The sequence below is a fragment of the Hemitrygon akajei genome, chromosome 10 (assembly GCF_048418815.1).
Source record: "Hemitrygon akajei chromosome 10, sHemAka1.3, whole genome shotgun sequence".
NCBI lineage: Eukaryota > Metazoa > Chordata > Chondrichthyes > Myliobatiformes > Dasyatidae > Hemitrygon > Hemitrygon akajei.
This window is the reverse complement of record NC_133133.1, coordinates 1,022,062-1,041,398: the sequence shown is the minus strand read 5'-3', so window position 1 is coordinate 1,041,398 and position 19,337 is coordinate 1,022,062. Positions and strand designations below refer to the sequence as shown.

Sequence of the window (19,337 nt, the reverse complement as noted above, 5' to 3'; positions counted from 1 at the left end):
CTGCTTTCGATTTCTTCTATAGGAGGAAGTATGCTCTCCTTGTCCATCCTGACAAGGTCTTTCAGGCTTAAGTGTCAATCAGTTTATCTTTCGCTCATTAACGAGCAGTGGAATGCAACAATAACAACTGGAGCCTGTTCAGCCTCTAAAGACAATGTGCCCAATTCTGGAAAAACCAATAATGTGCTCAGTTCTGGTTGCCTCACTACAGGAAGGATGTGGAAACCATAGAAAGGGTACAGAGAAGATTTACAAGGATGTTGCCTGGATTGGGGAGCATACCTTATGAAATCAGGTTGAGTGAACTCGGCCTTTTCTCCTTGGAGCGACGGAGGATGAGAGGTGACCTGATAGTGGTGTACAAGATGATGAGAGGCATTGACCGTGTGGATAGTCAGAGGCTTTTCCCAGGGCTGAAATGGTTGCCACAAGAGAACACAGGTTTAAGGTGCTTGGGAGTAAGTTCAGAGGAGATGTCAGGGGTAAGTTTTTTACGCAGAGAGTGGTGAGCGCGTGGAATGGGCTGCCGGCAACGGTGGTGGTGTCGGATACAATAGGGTCTTTTAAGAGACTTTTGGATAGGTACATGGAGCTTAGAAAAATAGAGGACTACAAGTAAGCCTAGTAATTTCTAAGGTAGGGACATGTTTGGCACAACTTTGTGGGCTGAAGGGCCTGTATTGTGCTGTAGGTTTTCTATGTTTCTATTACTATAGTGAACCATCTCTCAACGATTTCCAAAACATTAGCACTTTTCCTTAACTGGGAAATTGTATTCATCTACGTGTGTGACTGAAAGGTAGCCTCTAAGTTTATATTCAACCAATAGCAATACACAATGGCCTGAGTTAGATTTGTGGTGTTAAACAGCATGGAAATAGGCTGTTTGGCCCAGCTGGCCCATGCTGACCAAAATGCCCAACTGCACTAATCTTATATGCGTGCAGTTGGCCCATATCCCTTCAAATCTTCCTTATCCATGTACCTGCCCAAATTGTGTGCACCTCTGACAGTTGGTTCCATATACCCACCACCCTCTGCATGAAAAATACTTGCCCCTAAAATCCCCTTTAACTCTTTTTACCACCTTCAAATTATGCCTTCTAATTTTAGACTTCTCTACTATGGAGAAATTAGATAATTATTATTTATATTATGCCTCATTTAGTTTTATAAACTTCTAAAGTCATCCCTCAGCCTCCTTTGGAAAATTGTCTTCACTTGTCCAGCAACGTTCCTAGTAAATCTTTCTCTAATTTAGTCCTATAGTGTGACAATCTGAATGATACAATACTCAGTACAGTCTAACCAAAGATTTGTAACCCTGCTGGGGTCTCTAGCTAAATCCTACACCCAATACCTTGGCAGATTAAGAGCAAATTCATGGAACTTCATCTTCACTCTCTGCATGTGTCACTACTTTCAGGTTCAGTAACATTCCACAGGGCCCTGCCATTCACTGTGTGTGCTGGTCTTGTTTAATTTCCCAAAACGCATCACTTTGTACTTGCCAGAGTTAAATTGCATCAGCCATTCCTTGGTCCACTTCCCCAGTTGATTTAATTCCTGATGTCACCTTGGTCAATCTTCACTGTTAACCATGCATCAATTTTGGTGTCAACGTTAGTCTTCCTGATCATTAACTATGCCTACATCCTATTTAGATCTGTCTGCATCTTATAGCACTGAGGACTGTCACCAATTAAGTAACATGCTATTTTATTTATTTTCATGCTAAGATGGAAATTTAACATTTTCCCACATTAATTTCCCATTTCCCAGTTACTATCACTTTAGAAGTGGCAGATGGGGGGTGGGAGGTTCCAGTGACATAATCATCCAGAATGGCAGCTTAAGTCAATAGCTTCTCCGGAAAAATGTATATTTTGCCCCGTTAATCCATCAAGTATAAGATCTTTTGAAAATATCTGAATTGTTAAAGGGGGCAAGAATGGGGAAAAAGAATGGAGATATAAAAATCGTCACTGCGGAGCCTATGGGCGAGAGGCGTGCAGTCAGTGGCTCTCCTACCCAAACGTGTGGTGGCGAGGCTGACGCTGGGCCTTGTTCAGGTGAAGCGGCAAATATGATCAAAATTCTGGAAGAGGTACGGGAGTTCAAAGAAGATATAAAACAGCAGCTAAATGATAACAAGTCTGAGCTCGCCAATGTCCTCAAAAATAGAGGTGGCAGAGACACGAATATAGAAGGTAGAAGATCATGTGCAAAACGTGGAACAGATACTAAGTAAGACGATAAAAATGTTAAATCAACAAGAAAGTAAATTGATTGACCTAGAGTAAAGATCACGGCAGAAAAATATCAGGATATACAGTGTTCCCAAAGGAAGGGTTTGTCTATGATGGAGTTTGTACGAAAATTGCTGATGGATGCACTGGAGCTTCCCTCGACTTTGGAGCTTGAGATTGAGAGGGTGCATCATGCGCTCGCCCCGCGGCCTACCAGAGACAGAGAAGATAAGCCACGCTCAATAGTAATTAGACTCCTTCAATACAATACCAAGGCAGAGATTCTACAAAGGGTCTGGGATAAGAAGAGGGTGTTTTTGGACAGGAAATTAATATATTTCGATCAAGATTATCCCCCGGTGGCCCTGCAGAGATGTAAATACTCTGAAGTAAAACGAATATTAAAGCAAGGTTAAGATTAGATTTCAAACTCCGTACCCTACTAAACTGCAGGTGTTTTATGACAATGGAATCTAACTGTATCAGACGGTGGAAGAGTGACTACAGACATGAAGGCCAGAAAGTTGCCTGTCAGTGGGATCAAACCAAGAGAAAGCCTGGCTGAGTAGTTATCCCACTCTGCTTGGGAAATAGTGAGAGAATCAAGAAAGCAGGGGACGGGAGGAGGGCGAGAGAAATATATCAGGAAGAGACTGTGAGTTTTCCGAAGACAGCCCTCACTCCCTCCAGAAGAGCCATAAGGTTTGGCTAACATTAAAAATGTTGACAAACTAAACGGAAGTAAAAATAGACAGTGATATACCCATCTCAAGAAATACTTATTATAATGTGAATTTTATATTACTCAATTATTCTATTTTATTCATTCATTCACTCCTTTTACCCCACCTAAATGAGAATATATATATGGGAGCAATACACAGGGAAATCTTTTCTGTGTAATGGATATAGATTTGTTTACTTTTATGGGTACCGCAATGGGGACCCGCAACTCACAAGTAGGAGGGGCTATCCCCCACAGCTAGACGCTTCCTCTAGCTCAACCCAGGGTCATCTACTAGAGACCTCAGCCTTGGAATCACACCTTCGTTGCCTTTTTTATTATTATTATTTGCGTTTCTTGGTTCTTAATTGTTCAGGGAGTAGATCGATTAAGCTTTATTCTGCTAATTTCAATGGTATATTGACAGATAAATACACATGGCTAAGGACAAAGTAAAATTCATTTCTTTTAATGTCAATGGACTGTTAAATCCAATCAAATGTAGTAGAATTCTATACAAAATGGCAAAAGAACAAGCCCATGTAGTATATTCACAGGAACCTCATTTAAGTGATGAGCATGGAAAACTAAAGAGATTGGGCTTCACTAATTTGTTTTTCTCTTCAAAAAAATCAGGCATAGGAGAGGAGTTGCTATTCTTATCTCAAACAAGCTAAATTTTGAAAAAGTATTCGAAATGGAAGATGAGGGCAGATTTATTCTGGTAAGGGGGAATATAGACAGAAATTCAGTTACTCTATTGAATATATACGCACCCCCAGAAAGTGATATTGGTTTCATTCAGAGAATTACTAATATTATGGTAACAGAAACAGAAGGTCTCCTGATATGTGGTGGAGACTCAAATTTACAATTACAACCAAACTTAGACTCTTCCAATAGAAAAACCTATGAAACAAAATCCTTACATAAGAAAGTTAATATACTTTTTGAGGAAGTTGGTCTAATTGATATATGGAGGGACCTTTCCCTCAACAGAAGGGATTACACTCATTATTCTGCTTCCATTCTGTATATACAAGAATAGTCTATTTCATAACATTTGGAAAAGACAAAGACAAAATAAACACCTGTGGAATTGGAACAATAGCTGTAAGTGACCATGCACCTATATATTCATCTGTTGATTTTGACCTACAGCCAAAGAATGCTATTTGGAAACTAAATTCAAGTACTCAATCACGAGGAAATCTGCAGATGCTGGAAATTCAAACAACACACGCAAAATGCTGGTGGAACACAGCAGGCCAGGCAGCATCTATAGGGAGAAGCACTGTCGACAATTCGGGCTGAGACCCTTCATCAGGACTAACTGAAAGGAGAGATACTAAGAGATTTGAAAGTAGTGGGGGGAGGGGGAAATGTGAAATGATAGGAGAAGACCGGAGGGGGAGGGATGAAGCTAAGAGCTGGAAAGGTGATTGGTGAAAGTGATACAGAGCTGGAGAAGGGAAAGGATCATGGGACGGGAGGCCTTGGGAGAAAGAAAGGGGGAGGGGGGAGCACCAGAGGGAGATGGAGAACAGGCAGGGTGATGGGCAGAGAGAGTGAGAAAAAAAAACAAACAACTAAATATGTCAGGGATGGGGTAAGCACGGGAGGAGGGGCATTAACAGAAGTTAGAGAAGTCAATGTTCATGCCATCAGGTTGGAGGCTACCCAGCCGGTATATAAGGTGCTGTTCCTCCAACCTGAGTGTGGCTTCATCTTGACAGTAGAGGAGGCCATGGATAGACAGATCGGAATGGGAATGGGACGTGGAATTAAAATGTGTGGCCACTGAGAGATCCTGCTTTCTCTGGCGGACCGAGCGTAGGTGTTCAGCGAAACGGTCTCCCAGTCTGCGTCGGGTCTCTTCAATATATAAAAGGCCACACTGGGAGCACTAGACGCAGTATACCACACCAGCCGACTCACAGGTGAAGTGTCGCCTCACTTGGAAGGACTGTCTGGGGCCCTGAATGGTGGTGAGGGAAGAAGTGTAAGGGCAGGTGTAGCACTTGTTCCGCTTACAAAGATAAGTGCCAGGAGGGAGATCGGTGGGAAGGGATGGGGGGGACGAGTGGACAAGGAAGTCGTGTAGGGAGTGATCCCTGCGGAAAGCAGAAAGAGGAAAAGACTGAGAGACCTTAAGGAATTAGAAAAAAACATAAATTGAATTTGGAACAGGATACATTAGAGGAAATTTTTAAAAATTAAGAATGAAATTAATAGTTTGGCTATGCAAGAAATCAGGAAAATGTTTCTGAAACAGAGACACTACGAAAGTGGATCTAAGTCTATGAAAATACTGGCATGGAAACTGAAAAAAAAGATAGAAAATACAATTCATAGAATTAGGAATCCAAGAACAAAAATGATAAAAAGAATAAGCTAAGTGAAATTCAAGAAGCTTTTGAAGTGTTTTACGAAACTCTATATTCCAAAGTTCCAGGGGAAAGCATAATCCAAATTGACACCATCCTGAATTCTCTAGAGTTACCCACTTTAAGCGAAGAACAAAATAGAACGATGACTGCTGACATAACTGAAGTTGAATTAAAAGCTGCAATTAGTAGGCTTAAATTAAGCAAGTCACCAGGATCAGATGGGTATACGGCAGAGTGGTACAAAGAATTTAAAAATGAGTTTATTCCTGTCTTACTCCCCACGTTGAACTGGGCTCTAAAAAAGGCACAAATGCCACCCTGCTGGAAGGAAGCGATAATCTCAGCTATACCGAAAGAAGGCAAGGATAAAATGGAATGTGGGTCATTTAGACCAATATCCATTCTTAATGTACATTGTAGATTATTTACCTCCATCATGGCCAAGCGATTAGAAGGGTTTCTACCCATACTGATACATAACGATCAGACAGGTTTTATACAACAACGCCTAACACAAGACGAGATACGAAGGACACCACATTATACAAAAAAAAATACCAAAAAAAATCGAAGCAATAGTGATAAGCATGGACGTTGAAAAGGCAGTTGATTTGTTTAATTGGAATATTCTTTCTTTTATTATTATTATTATTATTATCCAAAATACAAGAGTACGACGAAGTAAGTAACACAATGTCTCAAAAAAAGAAAAAAAACAATTCTCTTTACAGAGTTTTACATAGATTTGGTTTCCATGACACAATTATTAGAACTATACAGGCACTATATGACAACCCTACTGCTAGGATTAAAATCAATGGATATTTATCAAATAGTTTTACCCTAGAAAGGGGCACGAGACAGGGTTGTGCATGGTCACCGCTACTCTTCGCATTATACCTGGAACCATCAGCTCAATACATCAGATAAAATGAAGATATCGGGAATTTCTATTAAAATGACAGAGCATAAATTGACCTCTTACACGGATGACATTTTGATCTATCTAGGGCAACCAGCATACTCTTTACCTAAATTGATGCAATCCTTTGAACAATATGGTCAATTATCAGGATACAAGGTCGACATAGATAAAACCCCATTACTTTCATATAACTATAGCCCATTGAGAGAAATTGAAAGTAGATATCCCTGGGGATGGCAAATAGTCTTTCAAATATTTGGGCATCATTATGCCAAAAAATTTGGCAAAATTATCAGAATGCAATTATCAGCCTATATATAAAAAAAATTAAGGAAGCTATAACAAGATGGAACCAAATTCCTTTTTTTAGTTTTGGTTCAAGGATTGAATCTATTAAAATAAATATACTGCCCAGATTATTATACCTCTTTCAGACCCTACCAATAGAGATGAATCAAAATCAATTCAATGAATGGAATAAGATGTTATAAAGATATATTTGGCAATGTAAAAGGCCCAGAGTTCGTCTCAAGACTTTGCAATTAGCCAAGGAAAAAGGGTGGGGGGGGGGGGTGGGGGAGATGAGGCCTACCTTCTCTTAGAGATTATTATTTTGCAGCACAGTTGAGAGCTGTGATGTGTTGGTGCAACCCATCATATGACGCTCAATGGAAAACATTGAGGAGGGGATATTTCCCATCCCCATACAGGCAATTTTGGCTGATAACAACCTATAGTACATAAATACTACTGACAATCTATGGGTGAAATGGACTCTTAAATTATGAAAAACTATTATAAAAGAATATAAACTAGAGGAAGATATTGCAATTCTTACATGATGTGCATATGACTCGGATTTTATGCCGAATAAACTGGATGCTAGATTTAAGGACTGGACAGCTAAAGGAATAACAGTTCTTTGCAATATAATGAAAGAAGGAACACTGTTCAGTTTTGAAATGCTTAAAGAGTAACACTTAGTAGAAAAACAAGACTTTTATCAATATTTACAGATACGACAATATGTTAATAGGACGGTTAAAAATGTAAGCAAGGCAAGTACATGTTTGATAGAGCTATTTAGAAAAGCATATAATTCAGATAACGGTAGTAGAATCATTTCAAGCGTGTATAAGAGTTTTTCAAATCTTAAAACACATTCGACTTCATACATTAAAACAAAATGGGAGAAGGGAGGAGGGATAATTATATCTGAGGACGAATGGACAATAATTTGGAGGTATCAATGGAAGTGTTCCAGTTCACAGAAATGGAGGGAGTTTAGATGGAAAAACTTGTTAAGATATTTTATTACACCCTCTCAGAAATCCCATTATGATAGCAACCTCCCTGTTCGCTGGAGCATTTGTGGAAATCAAAATGCAAAGCGTTATCATATTTTCTGGGAATGCGCCGTTGTCAAAGACCTTTGGAGTGGGATACACAATGCCCTGCAAGACATCTTTAAATGTGAAATACCCTTAGAAAGTAAGACCATATATTTTGGGTATATACCTCAAGAATGGTTGAAAAGAGATAAATATTTGAGATACCGAGGAGCAGATTGGGAGACAGATTTTGGAAAGGTGCAAAAATAACAGGGTTGTTATCATGGGTGACTTTAACTTTCCTAATATTGATTGGCAGTTGATTAGTTCCAAGGGTTTAGATGGGGCAGAGTTTGTTAAGTGTGTCCAGGATGGATTCCTGTTACAGTATGTCGACAGGTCGACTAGGGGGAATGCCATACTAGATCTAGTATTAGGCAACGAACCAGGTCAGGTCACAGATCTGTCAGTTGGTGAGCATCTGGGGGACAGTGATCACCTCCCCCGACCTTTAGCATTATCATGAAAAAGGATAGAATCAGGGAGAACAGGAAAATTTTTAATTGGGGAAGGGCAAATTATGAGGCTATAAGGCTAGAACTTGTGGATGTGAATTGGGATGATGTTTTTGCAGGGAAATGTACTATGGACATGTGGTCGATGTTTAAGGATCTCTTGCATGATGTTAGGGATAAATTTGTCTTGGTGAGGAAGATAAAGAATGGTAGGGTGAAGGAACCATGGGTGACAAGTGAGGTGGAAAATCTAGTCAGGTGGAAGAAGGCAGCATACACGAGGTTTAGGAAGCAAGGATCAGATGGGTCTATTGAGGAATATAGGATAGCAAGAATGGAGCTTAAGAAGGGGCTGAGAAGAGCAAGAAGGGGGCATGAGAAGGCCCTGGCAAGTAGGGTAAAGGAAAACCCCAAGGCATTCTTCAATTATGTGAAGAACAAAAGGATGACAGGAGTAAAGGTAGGACCGATTAGAGATAAAAGTGGGAAGATGTACCTGGAGGCTTTGGAAGTGAGTGAGATCCTCAATGAATACTTCTCTTCGGTATTCACCACTGAGAGGGAACTTGATGATGGTGAGGACAATATGAGTGAGGTTGATGTTCTGGAGCATGTTGATATTAAGGGAGAGGAGGTGTTGGAGTTGTTAAAATACATTAGGACAGATAAGTCCCCGGGGCCTGACGGAATATTCCCCAGGCTGCTCCACGAGGCAAGGGAAGAGATTGCTGAACCTCTGGCTAGGATCTTTATGTCCTCGTTGCCCACTGGAATGGAACCGGAGGATTGGAGGGAGGCGAATGTCATCCCCTTGTTCAAAAAAGGTAGTAGGGACAGTCCAGGTAATTATAGAACAGTGATCCTTACGTCTGTGGTGGGAAAGCTGTTGGAAAAGTTTCTTAGAGATAGGATCTATGGGTATTTAGAGAATCATGGTCTGATCAGGGACAGTCAGCATGGCTTTGTGAAGGGCAGATCGTGCCTAACAAGCCTGATAAGAGTTCTTTGAGGAGGTGACCAGGCATATAGACAATAGACAATAGGTGCAGAAGTAGACCATTCGGCCCTTCGACCCTGCACCGCCATTCTGAGATCATGGTTGATCATCTACTATCAATACCCTGTTCCTGCCTTGTCCCCATATCCCTTGATTCCCCTATCCATAAGATACCTATCTAGCTCCTTCTTGAAAGCATCCAGAGAATTGGCCTCCACTGCCTTCCGAGGCAGTGCATTCCAGACACCCACAACTCTCTAGGAGAAGTTTTTCCTTGACTCTGTCCTAAATGACCGACCCCTTATTCTCAAACCATGCCCTCTGGTGCTGGACTCTCCCAGCATCTGGAACATATTTCCTGCCTCCATCTTGTCCAATCCCTTAATAATCTTATATGTTGCAATCAGAACCCCTCTCAATCTCCTTAATTCCAGCGTGTACAAGCCCAGTCTCTCTAACCTCTCTGCGTAAGACAGTCCGGACATCCCAGGAATTAACCTCGTGAATCTATGCTGCACTTCCTCTACAGCCAGGATGTCCTTCCTTAACCCTGGAGACCAAAACTGTACACAATACTCCAGGTGTGGTCTCACCAGGGCTCTGTACAAATGCAAAAGGATTTCCTTGCTCTTGTACTCAATTCCCTTTGTAATAAAGGCCAACATTCCATTAGCCTTCTTCACTGCCTGCTGCACTTGCTCATTCACCTTCAGTGACTGATGAACAAGGACCCCTAGATCTCTTTGTATTTCTCCCTTACCTAACTCTACACCGTTCAGATAATAATCTGCCTTCCTGTTCTTACTCCCAAAGTGGATAACCTCACACTTATTCACATTAAACGTCATCTGCCAAGTATCTGCCCACTCACTCAGCCTATCCAAGTCACCCTGAATTCTCCTAACATCCTCATCACATGTCACACTGCCGCCCAGTTTAGTATCATCAGTAAACGTGCTGATGTTATTCTCAATGCCTTCATCTAAATTGTTGATGTAAATCATAAACAGCTGTGGTCCCAATACCGAGCCCTGTGGCACCCCACTAGTCACCACCTGCCATTCCGAGAAACACCCATTCACTGTAACCCTTTGCTTTCTATCTGCCAACCAGTTTTCTATCCATGTCAATATCTTCCCCCCAACGCCATGAGCTCTGATTTTACCCACCAATCTCCTATGTGGGACCTTATCAAATTCAAATGCCTTCTGAAAATCAAGGTACACTACATCCACTGGATCTCCCTTGTCTAACTTCCTGGTTACATCCTCGAAAATCTCCAATAGATTAGTCAAGCATGATTTGCCCTTGGTAAATCCATGCTGGCTCGGCCCAATCCTATCACTGCTATCTAGATATGCCACTATTTCATCTTTAATAATGGACTCTAGCATCTTCCCCACTACTGATGTTAGGCTGACAGGACGATAGTTCTCTGTTTTCTCTCTCCCTCCTTTCTTAAAAAGTGGGATAACATTAGCCATTCTCCAATCCTCAGGAACTGATCCTGAATCTAAGGAACATTGGAAAATGATTAACAATGTATCTGCAATTTCCAGGGCCACCTCCTTTAGTACCCTAGGATGCAGACCATCTGGACCTGGGGATTTGTCAGCCTTCAGTCCCATCAGTCTACTCATCACCTTTTCCTTCCTAATGTCAATCTGTTTAATTTCCTCTGTTACCCTATGTCCTTGACCCATCCATACATTTGGGAGATTGCTTGTGTCTTCCCTAGTGAAGACAGATCTAAAGTACTTATTAAATTCTTCTGCCATTTCTCTGTTTCCCATAACAATTTCACCCAATTCATTCTTCAAGGGCCCAACATTGTTCTTAACCATCTTCTTTCTCTTCACATACCTAAAGAAGCTTTTGCTATCCTCCTTTATATTCCTGGCTAGCTTGCGTTCGTACCTCATTTTTTCTCCCCGTATTGCCTTTTTTGTTAAGTTCTGTTGTTCTTAAAAATTTCCCAATCATCTGTCCTCCCACTCACCTTAGCTCTGTCATACTTCCTTTTTTTTTAATGCTATGCAATCTCTGACTTCCTTTGTCAACCACTGTGGCCCCTTTCCCCTCTTTGAATCCTTCCTTCTCCGGGGGATGAACTGATTTTGCACCTTGTGCATTATTCCCAAGAATACCTGCCATTGCTGTTCCACTGTCTTTTCTGCTAGGATATCCGTCCAGTTAACTTTGGCCAGCTCCTCCCTCATGGCTCCATAGTCTCCTTTGTTCAACTGCAGCACTGACACCTCCGATCTGCCTTTATCCTTCTCAAATTGCAGATAAAAACTTATCATATTATGGTCACTACCTCCTAATGGCTCCTTTACTTCAAGATCACTTATCAAATCCTGTTCATTACACAACACTAAATCCAGAATAGCTTTGTCCCTGGTCGGCTCTCGTACAAGCTGTTCCAAGAATGCATCCCGTAGGCACTCTACAAACTCCCTATCCTGGGATCCAGCACCAACCTGATTCTCCCAGTTCACCTGCATGTTGAAATCCCCCATAACTACTGCGACATTACCTTTGCCACATGCCAATGTTAACACCCTGTTCAACTTGCACCAAATATCCATGCTATTGTTTGGTGGCCTGTAGACAACACCCATTAGGGTCTTTTTGCCCTTACTGTTCCTCAGTTCTATCCACACAGACTCTACTTCTGCTGATCCTATGTCCCCCCCCCCCTTGCAAAGGACTGAATCTCATTCCTCACCAACAGGGCCACCCCACCCCCTCTGCCCACATTTCTGTCCCTACGATAGCACGTATACCCTTGTACATTCATTTCCCAGGTCTGATCTCCCTGCAGCCATGTCTCCGTTATCCCAACAACATCATAGTTACCCATTCACACCTGAGCTTCAAGCTCATCCGCCTTATTTCTGACACTTAGTGCATTCAGATATAGAATTTTTAGCCCATTTCTCCTCTCTCTGTTTAAATCGCTGCCTATTGTACTTAACCCAGCTCCCCGAACTCCCATTGGGCTATACGCCCCTTGAATTTTGTCGTCCTTTCTAAATTTACTTATTCTTTCAGCACATTTAACTCCATGTTCCGTCAGACCATCCCTCTGTACATGTGTCCTCCTTATCACTTGTTCCGCCTCACCTTTCTCTACTGCACACTTAATATTCCGGAACCGTGTAGTCCCCACCTGTCCTTTATTCTTCATCTCGCTATCCTCTCTCGCATTCTGGATCCCTGCCCCCTGCAAATTTAGTTTAAACCCGCCCCCCGAGAAGCACTAGCAAACTTTCCTGCAAGAATGTTAGTACTGCTCCAGTTCAGGTGTAAACCGTCCCGTTAGAACAGATCCTACCTTCCCTGGAACAAAGCCCAATTATCTAAAAACCTGAAGCCCTCCCTCCTGCACCATCCTCTCAACCACGTATTAATCTGTATAATCCTTCTTTTCCTTGCCTCACTCGCACGTGGCACAGGTAGCAATCCTGAGATTGTTACCCTGGAGGTCCTGCCCTTCAGCTTCGCACCTAACTCCCTGAACTCACTACGCGGGACCCCCTCACTCATCCTACCCACGTCGTTGGTCCCTACATGGACCACAACATCTGGGTTCTTGCCCTCCCTCTCGAGAATAACCTGCACCCGTTCTGAGATGTCCCGCACCCCGGCACCAGGGAGGCAACATACCATCCGAGACTCCCGATCTTCCCCACAAAATCTCCTATCCGCCCCCCTGACTATAGAATCCCCTATCACTACCGCTCTCTTCTCTTCCCTCCTCCCCTTCCTAGTCGAATACCCTCATATCTATACCCTCATATAGATGAGGGTAGTGCAGTGGATGTGATCTACATAGATTTTAGTAAGGCATTTGACAAGGTTCCACACGGTAGGCTTTTTCAGAAAGTCAGAAGGCATGGGATCCAGGCTAGTTTGGCCAGGTGGATTCAGAATTGGCTTGCCTGCAGAAGGCAGAGGGTCGTGGTGGAGGGAGTACATTCAGATTGGAGGGTTGTGACTAGTGGTGTCCCACAAGGATCTGTTCTGGGACCTCTACTACTTGTGATTTTTTTTAACAACCTGGATGTGAGGGTAGAAGGTGGGTTGGCAAGTTTGCAGATGACACAAAAGTTGGTGGTGTTGTAGATAGTGTAGAGGATTGTCGAAGATTGCAGAGAGACATTGATAGGATGCAGAAGTGGGCTGAGAAGTGGCAGATGGAGTTCAATCTGGAGAAATGTGAGGTGGTACACTTTGGAAGGACAAACTCCAAGGCAGAGTACAAAGTAAATGGCAGGATACTTGGTAGTGTGGAGGAGCAGAGGGATCTGGGGGTACATGTCCACAGATCCCTGAAAGTTGCCTCACAGGTAGATAGGGTAGTTAAGAAAACTTATGGGGTGTTAGCTTTCATAAGTCGAGGGATAGAGTTTAAAAGCCGTGATGTAATGATGCAGCTCTATAAAACTCTAGTTAGGCCACACTTGGAGTACTGTGTCCAGTTCTGGTCGACTCAGTATAGGAAGGATGTGGAAGCATTGGAAAGGATACAGAGGAGATTGATAAGGATGCTGCCTGGTTTAGAGAATATGCATTATGATCAGAGATTAAGGGAGCTCGGGCTTTACTCTTTGGAGAGAAGGAGGATGAGAGGAGACATGATAGAGGTGTACAAGATATTAAGAGGAATAGACAGAGTGGACAGCCAGCACCTCTCCTCCAGGGCACCACTGCTCAGTACAAGAGGACATGACTTTAAGGTAAGGCGAGAGAAGTTCAAGGGAGATTAGAGGAAGGTTTTCTACTCAGAGAGTGGTTGGTGCGTGGAATGCACTGCCTGAGTCAGTGGTGGAGGCAGATACACTAGTGAAGGTTAAGAGACTACTAGACAGGTATATGGAGGAATTTAAGGTGGGGGGTTATATGGGAGGCAGGGTTTGAGGGTCGGCACAACATTGTGGGTTGAAGGGCCTGTAATGTGCTGTACTATTCTATGTTCTATTTAATGAATATACTGCTGGTGGCTGGTAAATAGACTTATTAGGTAATGGTTATCACAGGAGAGCCCAACCTTAAATTCATGGATGAAAATTACAAGCATTTACAGAATGGAGAAGATAACAGCATCTGTTAATCATAAATTGGAACAATTTGATTCATACTGTGAAAAATGGTTTAACTATAGTTTAACACCTCATAGGCCTGATTCAATGAATATGCTGTAAAAAAAATCACTCCCTACTTATACATAGTTTTCTCCTTTCGCTTGTTCTTTCTTTCCTCTCTTTTCTATAAGTGTATACATATATATGTACAATATCTGATATACATCTTATGGAAATGTATGTTTGATGGTGAACTTCAATAAAAAAATAAATTACAAAAGGAGAAAAAAGTAGTGACAGATGGAGTTCAACCCAAATAAGTGTGAGGTGATTCATTTTGGTAGGTCAAATATGATGACAGAATATAATATTAATGATAAGACTCTTGGCAGTGTGGAGGATCTGAGGGATCTTGGCGTCCAAGTCTGTAGGACACTCAAAGTTGCTGCCAGGTTGACTCTGGTTAAGAAAGCATACGGTGCATTGGCCTTCATCAGTTTGGGATTGAGTTTAGGAGCCGAGAGGTAATACTGCAGTTATATAGGACCCTGGTCAGACCCTACTTAGAGTACTATGCTCAGTTCTGGTCACCTCACTATAGAAAGGATGTGGAAACTATAGAAAGGGTGCAGAGGAGACTTACAAGGATGTTGCCCGGATTAGGGAGCATGCCTTACGAGATTGGGTTGAGTGAACTCAGCCTTTTTTCCTTGGAGCAACAGAGGATGAGAGGTGACCTGATAGAGGTGTATAAGATGATGAGAGGCATTGATCGTGTGGATAGTCAGAGGCTTTTTCCCCAGCATTGAAATGGCTGGCACAAGAGGGCACAGTTTTAAGGTGCTGGGGAGTAGATACAGAGGAGATGTCAGGGGTAAGTCTTTTACACAGAGAGTGGTGAGTGCATGGTATGGGCTGCCGGTGACGGTGGTAGAGATGGATACAATAGGGTTTTTTAAGAGACTCCTGGATGGGTACATGGAGCTCAGAAAAATAGAGGGCTATGGGTAACCCTAGGTAATTTCTAAGGTAAGGACATGTTCAGCACAGCTTTGTGAGCCGAAGGGCTTGTATTGTGCTGTGGGTTTTCTATGTTTCTATCCTTCTGTAGACTTATGTGCAGTTTCCCCCACCGTACTCAACATTGTGCCATTTCCTGTATCCCTTCCCAGCCTTGAATGCTTCCTGTTTCCCTCCCCACACCATCCAAGCTCCCTGATCTCTGGAGTGACTCAAACATTCAATTTTTTGACTCAGTTGGGAATTTCATTCACAGTGCAGTTGGTCACAAACAATAAAACATCTTTGTTAAAGCTACTGTGTGTGGGAAAATTAAGTGCAGAGATTGAACTATAGGACCATCAAAGAATGTTTCTCCATTCCCAAACTGCATCTCTATTGGCGATACATTATTCCTCCATTCTCAGCAAATTCACAGGGATTGCAGATGGTTTGGGTGTTAGTTCTGGCAATGAGATGCTGTATTAAACAGAGCGTTGTTAACCCTCTGAGCCATCACCAAGAGTACTTCAGTGTGATATTAACCCTCTCACCCATCGGGAATAGCTCAGTGCTGTATTAACCAGAGGGGGTTTCGTTGAACCCTTTCCATCACCACTGGGAATACCTCAATGCAGTATTAAACATTACCCTCTGAGGAGCCACCATGAGTACTTCAGTCAGTCAGCAAGTGCAGCAAATGTTTTCTCGCTGTATTAAACATGCAAATTTGATCAGTCCGCTCTTCAATGGTCTTTTACAGAAAAGGCTCATTGCCTCGGAGGCAATTCAACATCAGACGGATATTCCATTATGTGCTTTCCATCGAATTCAGCAAGTTTTATGTTTTGGATGTGAGCCCAGTAAACTTGGATGTGATCTTTGTTGGTTGTTTTTTTTTTCAGTAAATAATGGACAATGTCCTTATTTCTTAGGCATAGCAGATAAGAAGAGGAGCTCCTCACTAAATAGATTGGCCAGTAACCCTCGCTCATCTACTCCTGTAGACAATCTCTCAAGAGAAGATCTTCAAGGTGGCTGATGATTTGCTTCAGACATATAGTCCTGTTTTGTGACCTAAATGTTAAACATGTTAAACATATCTAACATTTAATAACTTGTGCCATGTGTGTATGATGAAATTCATAAATCTGCCATTTCCTTCTCCCAGTTTCTCCATAATGCATCTGATGATTAGACTTGCCATTCTAGTTTTATTAACCTTTGCTTTTCCTCTGCCATGATTGTTGCAGATCTCAACTCTGTCTCCAGTATTTCCCCACACCATATGTCCTCTCACCCAGAACAACTCATTGTTCTCACCTTCCAGCCCACCAGTCACCATTTTCAGGAGACCATCCACCATTATGTCCATCACCTCCAATGTAATTCCACCATGCAGGACTCTCCGGGCCATCCACCTATCCTCATTAACCACTCCCCATCTCAACACTTTCCCATGTGACTATCTAGGCCATTCACCTATCTGCATTAACCACACCCCATCTCAACATTTTCGCAGGACTATGAGGGAAATTATTGTTTCCATTATTGATGGTACTGAAACATTACTTTGTCACTACAGGAAACTGTCTGTCCAGTGACTGTATGATGTAATTGTGCATGTGAAAACTACTTGCACCCTGCCAACTTCTCTGAGTTTGGAGGTTATTTCTTCTGGGTGCTTTGCACACCATCCTGTTCAAATGTTGATTGTCCATAATTAGCCCATGTCTTTCCAAATGCTCACAAATTCTATCCCTAAGAATCCTCTCCAGTAACTTCCTGACCAGTGATGTTAGACTCCCTATTCCACAGTTTCCAGGATTACCCCTCAGTAACCCCGTGATTACTGTACTCACTAATACATAACAGAAGATTGACTCGAATCAGAATAATGCCCCTTATCTAGGCCTGCATGATCTGCAGTTTCTCAATGCATACCTGACTGTTACGACAGTTTCTGACTGTTTTGCCATTTGATATGTGGAGGTCGTGACAAGTTTGTGATTAGTGTAGAGTCTGACTGTTGGAGTTGGTCATTTCCCCACTCACTGAGCAGCAGGTTAACATTATGTGTCCACCTCCTCATGCACACACATGAACTGTTAGAACTGTATGTATTGCTTCACATATGTGTTGCTTTTTCTGTCATGTTAATGTGCTGCAGAGCTTAACCATTTCCAATTGTTTGACTGTTTTTTTCTCTTTGGAGCTGGCGTCAGGCTATGTTTATTAATGACCAGGCAGTGAGCTTGGGCTCACTGTACCTAATTTAATTACAGTTTCATTCCATTGTGTTGTCTGAGACAGTAACACTTTGTTTTGAACCTTTCTGTTATTTTTATCATTCACTAATCTACCTAACCTTGTCACTCGCACTAACTGTTCTACCCATCTCTTCTGCAGTTAAACCACGTTAACTCGAGTTCCAATTCATTCCTCTCCCCTCAGCTCGACGTTCGCAGAACAGTCCTGTAGAGAGTAATATAATCAGCCGCTTGCTAATGCCCACACAGTCATCGTTAGCTAGGAGCAAGAGTGCTGCTGCTTTACCAGAAGCTGGACAAAGTTCTGCAGGTAATTCTTTCTATCCCTGATATACAGGAATGTGCTCAAGGTGACTGCGATTAACCTGCTTACACACTGACCTCTTTGTACTTTAGTGTGGCCAGCTGGGAACCACACTGGCACACACAAAGACATATGAAGCTCACACAAAATGTCATCAGCTTGTTGCAAAGTGGGTTGGAAGGTAAAGGGCGTTGAGGCATCTGGGTCAGAGAGGTGACGGGGATGCAGTGAGATGTGCAGGTGGCCTTTAGATACTTAATTGGTGATGAGATGGGGACACTATAAAGCATAGGAGCAGAATTAAGCCATTTGGCCCATCAAGTCTGCTCTGCCATTCCATCATGGCTGATTTATTATCCCTCTCAACCCCATTTTCCTGCCTTCTCCACATAACCTTTGACTTCCTGAGTAATGAAGGACCTAAGAGCTGATTTTAAAAAACACACAATATGAAATCATTGACTTAATGTCCTTAAATAATTGAATGTTTGTTTTTCATGTTTTGAATGCTGCTTGCCTTATCCTACACCAGCTAGAAAACAGAACATAGCGGTAGGCTGTGCAATCCTTAAACTGTGCTCCCTTGCTAAACATCTAAGTGAATGCCCTGGTTGCACCTTTCACCTCTTATGCCTATCAGCCATTTAAAATACTTTCACCGACATGGCCTCTGCTGCTTTGTGTGTTACATATTCCACAGCTTTACCACCCAGTATCTCCATTCCTTGCTGGTATTTCACATTTCCACTATTTGTTTTATTCACAAGAGTCTTGATTACAGGCTAAATCTGAAAAGGAGAAAACAGTGAGATGTTTTATTGACTTGTGACTCCCTGCTTACAGTTTAGTGCTGATATGATATTAATGTGTTTTTAGAGACACTTGGCTCCTTTGTGTTCAGCACCATGTTGCTGAGCTGCCCTGAGTGCTTCCCCAGGCCCTGCTCTATGTAGTGAGCAAAAGACTCGTCTACAAAGCTTTTTATTGTATCTGCCATATGATTGCATCTTCCGGTCTCACACTCCTCTTCCCCTTAATTTTCTCTTTTTGCCTTCCTTGTTTTCATTTTAAGACAGGAAGAGAGGTCATTAATATGTTTTAATTCTTAGTCCAAGTTCCATTACTTCGTAAAAAAAAATGTGTTCCCACTATGCCACCTTTATATTACTTCCGGGGTGTCTCAAGGCGACTCGTGTAGCAGCAGAACTCTCAATGGATACAATTAAATATTCTCGTTTCAGCCTGATACAGCTAAAAAGCAGGACTGCTTCCAAGGTCAGTACAGTCAACAAAGATGTCTTCATGCGTTTAAACAAACTATCACTGTTTAAAACTGTCGGAAATAGTGTTGATTGTGGATGGTCTCCTTGCCGGGTTCCACGCAGGAACGTGGTTGCAAATCAGGGATACAAGTGTGTTTAAGGAAACAGGGTTTTAAGCTCCCAATACCAACTATCTTGCTGGCAAACATACAGTCTCTGGTGAATAAAATCAATTTTCTCAGAGCTAGGGTGCTGAATCAGAGGGATATTAGGACTGTGTG

At 42.2% G+C, this 19,337-nt stretch overlaps 1 protein-coding gene across 1 annotated transcript in view; it reads left to right on the top strand.

The window, feature by feature from the left end:
- The window catches only part of map7d3 (MAP7 domain containing 3), a 152,740-nt gene extending 133,993 nt beyond the window's left edge, over window positions 1–18,747 (top strand). Inside the window, exons 8-10 of the mRNA XM_073059857.1 lie at window positions 16,156–16,254; window positions 17,675–17,800; window positions 18,671–18,747. Of these exons, the coding sequence (XP_072915958.1) occupies window positions 16,156–16,254; window positions 17,675–17,800; window positions 18,671–18,747 (302 nt within the window). The remainder of the gene's footprint in view (window positions 1–16,155; window positions 16,255–17,674; window positions 17,801–18,670) is intronic.
- Window positions 18,748–19,337: the final 590 nt, after the last annotated feature.